Source organism: Esox lucius, chromosome 13, assembly GCF_011004845.1.
Source record: "Esox lucius isolate fEsoLuc1 chromosome 13, fEsoLuc1.pri, whole genome shotgun sequence".
Lineage (NCBI taxonomy): Eukaryota > Metazoa > Chordata > Actinopteri > Esociformes > Esocidae > Esox > Esox lucius.
This window is the reverse complement of record NC_047581.1, coordinates 20,057,908-20,069,312: the sequence shown is the minus strand read 5'-3', so window position 1 is coordinate 20,069,312 and position 11,405 is coordinate 20,057,908. Positions and strand designations below refer to the sequence as shown.

The window sequence follows — 11,405 nt, the reverse complement described above, 5'->3', positions numbered from 1 at the left end:
GCAACACATTTGTTTTTCCTCCAAAGCAAAATGGTTTAACTTAACTTACAATGCGTTACAATGGTTGTTTTCAAACTTTATTGTTGAATGCGAAAAACAAGGCCCACACCAGATTTGAACAGTATTTCCTTCAAAACAAAAACTTTGTATAAAACGTTCAAACTGACACAATCCAAACTCAATGTTCTAACCTCCCTTTGAATAAAGTTTGATGTTTTACATCCCTGGCTAAGCACACATCATATTTGCTTGCATTTAATGTAGCCACACATAACAAAAAACATAGATGCCAATTTGGCTAAGCGGCCTCTAAAGAAACACAGTACATTAGTTACAACACAAGGTACTAAATAATTCCGAATTATCAGAAACTCCTGTCGTTTGCTGGCACTGACCTTAAAGCTTCAACAGATATTCTATTCAAGGGAAAGTTTGGGATTTAAGCAATGAAGTTGTTGAGCTATTTCCCAGCTAGCTGGTCCCAATGAAGTCACCCACCCCCCAAACTATCCCTTAAAAACAATGTCTTTATAAAATGACTGTGGCTTTGTAGTCCTTGCTATGTGTCCTATTGCATCTTTTCCAGGATCATTTTAAATCCAGCTTGATCTGATTGTAACACAAAGTAGCCAAGCGGCTTACATGTGCCATAATGTCCATCAGTCCAGCTTTGATTGAAAGCAGAAGTTCATATCACAGTGAAGCTTTTCCATCTGCTCTCCCGGCCTTTCTATGGCTTCTCTGAGGACCAACCGAGTGAACCAAGGCTGAGACCTGTAACTGATCTGGCCTTCTCTGATGCTGTCTCTCCCCCGGCCCTATAGCTCCATGTCCTCTTCTCCAGAGATGTGAGCCGCAGCCCCTGGGCTGCAGTATGAAGGAGAGTATGCCTCCCCTGTGGGGTTGAGGGGAATCTGAGAGGAGGGAGGAACCCTGGGGGTCAGGGGTTGTCTGCTGCTAGTCTGCTGCTTCCTCTGCCGCTGCAGAGAGTCTTTTAGCTTCCGGGCCAGCGCATCCTCTGGGGGCCGCCATACTACAAGCTCCATACAGGAGTGGCTCCTAAAGAAAAAGAAACAGGAAATAGGTGAGTCGACAGGCATCACAAAGTTCTAAGGATTAATGACTACTGGTCACCATGACAGGTCATTAGGTGGGGAGGTGGTTTATATTAAGGTTGAGAAGCGAAGGACACAGACTTACACAGACTGGGCCACAGTGTGGGGGAGGATGTCACTGATGCCACGCTGAAGCCCCTCCCTCAGACTGTCTGACATCACCAGAACTGGCCGTCTCGGTGCTGGCTCAACATCCAGATCCTCATCGTCCTCATCATCCTCCAGGGTGATCCTGAGTCCCCCCCCAAAAAAAATAAACAGATAAACTCCACTGTCTGACATGACTGTGTATGCAGAGTGTGTAGAATACTGTGCTCACAAAACAAGTGGTGCTAATGCCAACACAAGTTTTACTCTGACAGAATTAGGGCTGCACGATTTGGATAAAATATTGAATTGCAATTTCTATGATAAATATTGGAATTACAGTAATAATTTGTAATTTTCAAACATGGGTGTAAACAGCGTAGATAATCTCACTTAAAAATAGAGATCATAGCCTACATAGTGTGCTATTCAATTCATGTTTAAGTTCAATGTTTTTGAAACAGTTTACACAACTGCCAATTTGAAGGTGCAGTCTGTGCCAAAACATTCAAGTATCCGTTTAATTACTCATTTAATGCAATGGCATTTGCTATGTCTGTGCCGTTGTCATAGCTAGTTAGGCAAACTTTCTCAACCCTTGAGGTACATTTTCTCCTTTAAGTATGTTTGTAGGCACCGACATTGAGGAAACAAGATAAACCATGCTGTTGTATATGTGGGACAATATCTTGGTGCCATTTGCTAGCTTGAAGCTGTCTTTCCTAGCAGTTCCAGTGTTAAACATTGAAAATCCATCAAGTATTTAAACAAATTTTTGGCGCTAAAAATCACACAAGTTGGCAGTTTGGATATTGCACATGTCAATATCGCAATTTCAATTACAATTCTATTAACTGTGCAGCTGTAGTCAGAATGGACATTTTAATTATGATGACTAGCACAGTCTGGACTCTCACACTGGCCATATAAAGGTATCTCATAGCTTACCTCTCCTCAATCTCCTGCAGTCTCCTCTGAGCTGCCTCTACCTCCATGCAGGAGCCTTCTGGCTCTGTATGAGTCTGAGGAGATGGAGACCTGGATAAGGGCAGCCCCAGGTCCTTATGCCCCAGGTCCTGATGCCCCAGGTCCTGATTCCCCAAGCTGGGCTGGGGGAGTGCCTGACTGCCCAATTCAGCTAGAGTGGAGTCATGGTTAGCTGGTGGCCAGTTCTGACAAACATTGAGACTGAGGTCCAAAGGATCACATCCCGCCTCTTCCATCAGTCTTCTCCTTTTAGCACTGCATCCTCTGGAGAACATTGGAGCAAAAAATGACTCATGTAAAACAAACATGCTGCAGAATAAAGACTGATACATTGGTGTTCATTCACAATACAGATTTTTTCCAATAACTCACTCGTCATCGTTGCTCCTCCTATGCTTTCGCAAGCATCGTCTCTCCCAGTTGCTGAACGTATTTGAGAGAAATGTAAGATGAATGCATTTCAACATGCTAACATATCTCCTGTAAAGCAAGTGTTGTTCCATCTGTGTCGTGTAGCACTCCACTCGCTTATTCTACTCACGCATTTGGGGGAGACACTTCCGGCAGGTGTTGACAGGTGTTCGGAGAGCCAATATTGATCTCCTTTTCAGGGACATTGTTATGGCCGGGAAATGAGTACATGGCAGGCAGAAATCCCAATTCACAACTCATGGGGCTGGGATGATGCATGATGTACCAGGTTAAGGTGGATTAGAAGGGCTGAAAAGACTTTTGGATGGTACAGTCAATGTGCAAATGGAAAGAACATCGGGAGAAAGAATTCTAGAAAACAAAGGTGAAGGAAATGCTAACATTCAACAGGCATTTTTGTATCTGTCAGATGTCAGATCAGATTTCGGTACTGAATTGCTGTTCCTTTGGTCATCAAATCAATCATAGTAAATATGAGCAGCCTACTGTGATGTAGATATAGTATTAACTTGGGCTGCACAATATATCGTTTCAGCATCGACATTGCGATGTACGCATCCACAATAGTCTCATCGCAGAACGTGCGATTTCGTAAGGTAAGCACATATCTGTCTACAAGATATATTTCAAATTGGCCACATACGACCAATATGTTTGATCATTTAAGGCGGCACCACAAATCTTCGTATGACGAGTGCAAAGCATCTCAATGCCGTCCAAAGCAAAAATCTATTTCAGATGCATTTGCCAGTATTACACCATACAAGAAAGGTTTGAAACCGCAGAGAGAAATCACAGATTCAATAATATGTCACGTCGCAAAAGACAAGTTAACCAATTTACACTGTGACCAAAGAGGGTTTAAAAACATTATCCGGTCGCTTGACAAGCGGTATGTAATGCCATCACGCAACTATTTTTCTCAAGTTGTCATCCCAGAACTGTACGAGAAATGCAAGGCACAAGTTGAAAAAGAGCTGCCATAAGTGGAATATTATACAGCAACAACCAGACAACGGAGCCCTACATAAGTCTGACCGTACACTTTATTAATGAGGACTTCCACCTGAAAAGTCATTGTTTGCAAACTGCATTTTCCCAGAAAATCAAACAAGTGAGAACATTGCAACAGGGATGAGAGAAGCTTTAGCTGATTGGGGCCTAGATGGGTCGTCTAGTCTGTATAACAGACAATGCCGGGAACATGGTGAAGGATGCACCTGAACAAGTGGACCCGATTGCAGTGCTTTGGCCAAGGATAAATTATGCCCAATCGCTCATTCCATTTTACTACTGTTGCTATTGCTATCCTATTACTGTTACATATTATTACCTAGCAACCTGTTCTGAAATATAACCATTTTCATGATTTTTTATTGTAGAGGATGGGTCTGGGAAAGAAAGAAGGATACATACTGTCAGGTTGATAGCCAAAGCTCTTTCTGAAGACATCCTGTATTTTTTCATATCGCAATATATATCGCAGAAAAACTAAATATCGCAATGTCAGTTATTTCCAATATAGTGCAACTCTAATACTAACGCAGAATCATGTAAATTAATTTCACACTTGGCTAGCTGCTTGAATCTGGTTTGATTCATACAAGAAACATCTACAGTATGTACTATGAGGCCATGAAAGTTAAGGCACTGTAGCTTAAGTTGCCTACTACCAAAGAGTCAGGTGGTGTTTTCTAGTTAATGACACAACTTTATTTGACAGGAGGAAACGCAAAACAGAAGACATCCCGTAATCATCTACACAAAATACATGGGCTTGTTTTGCTCTTCTGCAATACCAGGCATTATATGTCTCTCGACTGTGTAATGCTAACAACATATACAGCTAGCTATCTCACATAGCCAACTAGAAAGGACCAACACGCACCTCGACTGCTGTTGTTGTTGTTTTTTAAGATCTTTGCATGCAATTTTAACATCTAACTATTGGAATAAATTAGCAAACATACCCGTATTGCTTTCACTGCGCTTATTTATTTCCTTATTTTCACTGGTGCATTTTCTGCTTTGCAGAGAATCACTACTCGGTAAAAGTAAACACCGTAACTGACGAGCTAATGTAGCAACTACTGATGATGAAGAGCCACGTAAAATAACATGCTTGACGTTCTGGAAAATACGCGAAATTGCAAACAGGGACATATGGGACTTGTAGTTGCAAATTGATAATCCTGTAGTTCCTGGAATTACATATCACGTGACTTAAACATGAGCGTGAAGTTAACATAAAGTCAGGTTGTCCCAGGAGTGTTTTATTTTCCCAAACGCTTCGTCTTGGCGAAAGAATCGTTCTACGGGTAAGTGACACGTCTTGGCGCTACAAGAAGACGAATTCTCTGTAAAATTATTTGTTTAGGATAGGAAGGCAGAGTTTCTCCTACATACCGTTACAATCCCAAGAGCTACGCTATAACATCGACTGATTACAACTATGAATTTTTCTCTAATTCAGGTTGGTCAGAATGTTTGTCCTGTATTTTGTGAGTGGACTGCTGGCACTGGTTGGAAGCAAACCCTGTGGTAAATATAATTTCCTATTGAACACTAGAACATTTGCTTGTTTGTGTCTCATCCTTGGCATGATTTTCTATTGATTTACTAAAACTATTTGAAAAGACAGTGGATACACAGAGTTGGTAAATATGATCTACTTTATCACCTGGCCATGCTTTTGCATTGAATTGTCTGAATATAGTACATAAAGGTTGAACAATACTACATCCAACATTGTTTGCTGTCCCCTCTGCTCTGTAGAAGTTCAATTGATTTTGTATTGCTTAGGCTTTCTTATCTGTCTACCACTATACTAATTTCAGCTCCTGGAAACCCATTTTGGCACAAGGTCACAAAGATGGGTCTGACTTTTTGTGCTGAAGACACAAATTGCCTAGTAGAAGGGCGTTAAGGACATTTGCACACAAAATCACTGTAAACTCCGTGTATACCCAAAAAATGACTTCTAAATATTTGGATTTTGAAGGAATAAAGCATAAGAGAGTTAACGATGTTACATGAATTAGACAAGCTTTTTGATGAGACTGAACTCATTTGCAAATGTCTAACTTTGTAAGTTTTAGTTCAATACATGAATAGTCCTTTCAAAGGTGCTCTGCTGAAAACATTTCCATTATTACTGTGTACTCTGAAATTCTTAACTGTTGATTTTGCTCTTTAAAATAGTAATTATTGTAATGGGTGTCATTTATAAACTTTAATATTAAAGTATTTTTAAGAATATTTAAAATAAATCCTAAACTCTAACATATTGACGTTAAGGATAACTATGAACATGGTTTGATTCCTTGATTAACTTTATTGGTCGACACTCAAGTTGACTGTTCCAAGGAATTGCCCCAAATTCCTTCGGTTATTAAGTTGCTAATGTCTTGGTTTCTTCCTTGTTTGTGTGAATGCTGAGACAGCACAGGAAATAGTGGTTTTGCAATGCTTTGACCTCGGTGACAGTCTGAGGACACCACATGTATATGGCCTTAGGATCAATAAACTATAGGTTTATTATTATAGTCCTCTAACAGAACATCCCTTCAATAACAGTGGAAGTTGCTTTCATGCAAGAAATGGAAATACTACTTGTTTCATTTCTTAACCCTTATTTTCTCCAGATCCTGTAGGGTCAGAGCATAGTGAATTGCTCCTTTCGCTCAATAAGCAGCTGCTGCGTTCTCTGGAGGACCAGGGAACATCGCCCAATCCCAGTGTGCACTTGGCCCTGCGTTTGTCCACTCACCACAACCTAGGCAAAGAGAACGATCATCTGAATTCACTTAAAACACATTTACACAATGAGATTGAGAGGTAAAGGATCATATTTATAAAGCCCTTTAATGGCACAGTTAGGGCTGGTTTCGCAGACACCGATTAAGCCTAGTCTAGGACTAAAAAAACAAGCTTATTTATGTTTTCCATTGAATTTTAGTCCTCAACTAGGCTTAGTCTGTATCTCCGAAACCAGCCCATACTGTATATACAATACCAGTCAAGCGTTTAGACAATTTCCTGCTTTTAGTATTAATGATTGCTACTTCAGAGATTATATAGAATAATTTTTACCCATAAACTCACCTGTGTCCTCTGCTTTCAGTTCTCTGGCAAACCACGAGCCAGTGGTGGGTCGCCTGGCCCTGTACACCATGGCCCTAAAGGCCTCCTGCCATGACATTAACACCCTGACCTTCACAGTCGGCCAGAAGAACGAGTACCTCCTGACTCATCTCAAGAAACAGATGGAAGAGGAGAAAGAGCACATTGTCTGTAAGCCTTCTCATTCCACCATCTGCCTCTAACTTCTTTGTCGATGTACTGTCCAACTTAGCTGTCACTCTTTATTTGTTAGCTGTTGCTGCTATTAGCTAATTATTGTCTCCCAAAATAAAACCTGGGGTTACTATGGATTCTGTCCCTTGCTATGTTTTCAGTCCTTTATTACACATGTAGGTACGTCACATGCAATTTGTAACTCCACTGGCCCAAATGTTTTCTACATATTGTCTGCTGTTTTTATCCCCACTCCCATTCTGCTTATAGCCTCACCAAAGCAAATTCTGGGCAGAGTAAAAAAATGCGGTCATATATTGAGATGTGTTCTGATACACATCATGCCACGCTGTTCTCCTTGCTATTCCACCATGTTATTGGAGGAAAAAATATCCGCCTTTAACAAACACCTGACGTACCATGAGGAGTCACTACAACGTTAAGAGGCAAGGCACTTAAAACATCAAACCCAGGACAATGGGTAAAAACCCAGGACAATGGGTAAAAACCCAGGACAATGGGTGAAAACCCAGGGCATTGGGTGAAAACCCAGGGCATTGGGTGAAAACCCAGGGCATTGGGTGAAAACCCAGGGCATTGGGTGAAAACCCAGGGCATTGGGTGAAAACCCAGGGCATTGGGTGAAAACCCAGGGCATTGGGTGAAAACCCAGGGCATTGGGTGAAAACCCAGGGCATTGGGTGAAAACCCAGGGCATTGGGTGAAAACCCAGGGCATTGGGTGAAAACCCAGGGCATTGGGTGAAAACCCAGGGCATTGGGTGAAAACCCAGGGCATTGGGTGAAAACCCAGGGCATTGGGTGAAAACCCAGGGCATTGGGTGAAAACCCAGGGCATTGGGTGAAAACCCAGGGCATTGGGTGAAAACCCAGGGCATTGGGTGAAAACCCAGGGCATTGGGTGAAAACCCAGGGCATTGGGTGAAAACCCAGGGCATTGGGTGAAAACCCAGGGCATTGGGTAGCCAATTTGCAACACCACCTGCAGTGAATTACCTGTATTTTGTGTTAGATTACACCTATTGGCTAAAGGTAAGGCTTTAGTAATCACCAAATGTGTTAATCACACACTATCTCAATTAGTCCAAGGGTAGGGTGCGGTATTCATTTGGGACAGGTTTAATGTTTGGTTTTGTCTGATTGTCCATCTTTCTGTTTTGCAGTAAGCCACCGTCCTCTGACTAATTACTACCAGTACTCTCTGGGCATGCTGGCACTGTGTGTGAGTGGAGTTCGAGTAAATTCTCATGTCAGCAACAAGCTAATCAGGGCGGTAGAGCATGGACATATCAAACAGGGAGACTCTGACTGCATTGGTAAGTGTGACCAAGGAAATCCAGGAACGTCTCCCTATTCTGATCGTTTTTCTAAAGTCAGTGTGTTAACATTGGTTCCCTCCAAACAAAATGTGTATAGGTGATTTCATAGAGGTTATGCTGTACCCTCATGTTTTTTTGTTTTTTAGACACGCTTGCCATGGCTGGGATGGCCTTGCAGTGCGTGAAGGAGTTTGATGCCAAGGTGCTGGAGGCTGCGCTGGACAAGGCCCTGGGTGACATCAAGCAGAAGCTACTGGCCTCCCAGCGAGCTGATGGCCACATGGGAAATGAGTTCAGCACAGGCCTGGCAGTTCAGGTAATGACTAGGCCATTTTCCCGTTCACCTAAATGTCTGATTGGAGCAACAATCTCCCATAGAGTAGCTTGATGTGTGTTCATGTCCCAGGCCCTGCTGGCAATGGGCAGCCAAGTGCAGGAGTGTGCTATGTCCATGGAAGCAATGAGGTCCGACGCAAGGAAGGGAACCTATGGCAACCCCATGGCCGTGTCCCAAGCTCTGCCTGCCCTTCAACAGAAGTCATATCTGCAAATCAAGGGAAAGCAGTGTCGTGATGAGGATGGCAAGTGTTGCATTATTACTTAACCTAAAATACTTTTAGGTGGTGTTCTCACTCATTAACCTCTTTTTTTTTTTTGGGGGGGGGGGGGGGGTTACTCTGCAGACAGCCTGGTCCTGGAGGCCACCACAGTGCCAGTGACCGTGTTACAGAGCCATACCAAAGTAGCCCTGAAGGTGGAGGTTGTCAAATTACACCGCAACCCTGAAGTCTTTTCTGTGGACATCCCAAAAGGCACCTCGTTGGTTGATGCCCTTGAACTCCTTCAAAAGAAAAATGTTGACTTCATGTGAGTTTATAGTATGCTCGCCCCCCCCCCCCCCCTTTTTTTAACACGTTAAAGAAGTCTACTGTACCATTAATCATTTTTAGAGTTGCATTTTCTCCTTTACATTACTACAACAAAATGTTAAATATCTTCCTGGGGTGTGATGAATAGCTAAGTGTTCCCTCATGAGTAAAATATTAATAATACTCCATTATCTGCCTACACTGCAGGTTTGAGAAGGAGAACAGTTTCTGGGGACCCTTCCTGCAAATGGTGAATGGGGAATGGGCTCGTCAGACCGACCGCAGATATTGGCGCATCTCCTCAGATGGAAATGCCCTCAGCCAGGGTGAGAACAGATTTTATTGCAACCTATTCAAAGAAAACACAACATTCCTGTAATTTGTATTTAATGCTGAACAACAACATTGATGTCTTAACTGATTTGATCTAAATAAAGATTTACTTTATACTATGACTAAAGATCAAACAATCATTGGTTTCTCTTTCAGGTATAAAGGACTTTAAAATTGAGATGGCCCAAAAGATCACCATCGAAAACACCAGCTACTGAGAATAGACGTTTGAAGTACAGTAATTGACAAGCTGTCATGTAATTGTTTGATCTGAAATCAATTCTGCTCAATGTGCTTTATAATGTAATATACTATATATTATTTTAGCAGTGAAATGTTTGGATGTTAGCAGACCTCTGGGTTATTAGAACTTGTTTTGTAAAAATAGAGTAGAGAATAGTTTCCTTTGTATGTGATTGTATACCAGACCATTGAACATATGTTTCATTTATTTTAATGAATGGTTTAACTATTTTGCATTTTAATTCAAATAAAATGTGTATGGGTTTCACAATTAAGAAATTACATCACTTTATAGTCCCCCAGGGTATATGAAATGTTTGGACAATTGGCTTGAAAGGTGTTTCTTGTTAGTCAGGTGTGTTATCACATACAGCTCCGGAAGAAATTAAGAAACCATTGCACCTTTTTCTTTCCCTTCCAAAAAAGTTGAAAAGGAAGGTTTTGAGTGAGGAACAGAAGCGTTCAATTTGCAGTGGTCTCTTAATTTTAACCCTTCTGTTCCTCACTCAAAACTTTCCTTTTCAACTTTTTTGGAAAGGAAAGAAAAAGGTGCAGTGGTCTCTTAATTTTTTTTCACTGAAGATACCTCACTAAATGTCATTTTCCTTCGAGGCTGTGTTTTATATTGGTGTCTGCCAACATTAGCCACAACATGAGGATAATCAAAAACAAGTTTAAAACGTCTGTAGGGAAAGCACTGGTGAACTACGCAAAAGCCCTAGTAGGATGAGAAAGTCCTTTGCAATAGATTACTACTGAACAATGCTTACTAAAGACAAAAAAGGGTTGTCAGGTTGTAGTACCCAAAAAGCTTGCAGAGTTATGAAAAAAGTATTGTGGACACAAGATTAATATGTACCAACATAAAGGCAAGAGGGAAACCTTTGAAAATTAATGTGTGGCTGGAATTGCCTTATGTCTTAATTGTTAATGTAAGTTTTGACTAGTGGCAGAATTAAAAGGTTTATAGTGACAGTGGGCCAATACAATACAGATAAGAGTTTTACTGAAAGAACTTACTGTATATTCTCAAAACCCATTCAGTGGTGCTTTATGAAACCGCAAGATATTGATCCCTAACGTACCCCTATAGCAACTAGGGAGTTTATCAGGGCCAAAAAGTATGAAGAAATGGCCAGTCAATTAAAAACTGAATCAAATTAAATCTGAGCTATACATCATTTATACATGAACCTGATAGTGTTAGATTTTAAATCCATGTTTGAGTACATCAAATTATTGGGACAGACATGCTGTCCCAAAAATCACAGTTTGAGAAACCGTCCAAGATTAGGTAACGACAGTAGGTGGCAGTATTGCCATGTTTGAGAAAGACCATGTAAAGGAGCAAAAGGGTAACCGGAAATGCCTGGTTACCTGTGCCAAAACATCCGGCGCTGGCCGTGGATTAGCGTAGTAGCGTCATGCTGGCAACATTAGAGATTCCATAGCAACAATAAGACTTCCGGTTTTCGGATTTGTCTTAAAAATAAAAGTCTAAGCTATAAACAATTACTCAATGGACATTAAATACATAATGCCTCATAGAGCAAAAACTATCCTATGCCTGTAGATTCAAAGTATTCTGGAAATCCAAGGGGCACTGTAGATTTGGAATTGTTGCTGGCATTTTACTCCGCCCATACCACTGGCCACAATGTAACTCAATGGATATGAAATACATATTGCATCATATGTGCAAAA

At 41.3% G+C, this 11,405-nt stretch overlaps 2 protein-coding genes across 2 annotated transcripts; one reads left to right on the top strand and one right to left on the bottom strand.

Moving 5' to 3' along the window:
* Positions 1-63: 63 nt before the first annotated feature.
* ccdc117 (coiled-coil domain containing 117) lies at positions 64-4,736 on the bottom strand. Its single transcript, XM_010898871.3, has 6 exons — positions 4,592-4,736; positions 2,731-2,918; positions 2,562-2,612; positions 2,151-2,453; positions 1,201-1,347; positions 64-1,059 (listed from the first exon to the last, which is right to left on the bottom strand). The coding sequence occupies exons 2-6, from the start codon at positions 2,877-2,879 to the stop codon at positions 819-821; spliced, it is 891 nt and encodes a 296-aa protein (XP_010897173.1). The 5' UTR covers positions 2,880-2,918; positions 4,592-4,736; the 3' UTR covers positions 64-818.
* A 67-nt stretch (positions 4,737-4,803) lies between these two features.
* tcn2 (transcobalamin II) lies at positions 4,804-9,998 on the top strand. Its single transcript, XM_010898872.5, has 10 exons — positions 4,804-4,939; positions 5,095-5,162; positions 6,266-6,458; positions 6,745-6,914; positions 8,101-8,253; positions 8,403-8,572; positions 8,663-8,837; positions 8,940-9,123; positions 9,333-9,451; positions 9,615-9,998. Exons 2-10 carry the CDS (start codon positions 5,105-5,107, stop codon positions 9,674-9,676), a joined length of 1,284 nt encoding a protein of 427 aa, XP_010897174.2. The 5' UTR covers positions 4,804-4,939; positions 5,095-5,104; the 3' UTR covers positions 9,677-9,998.
* Positions 9,999-11,405: the final 1,407 nt, after the last annotated feature.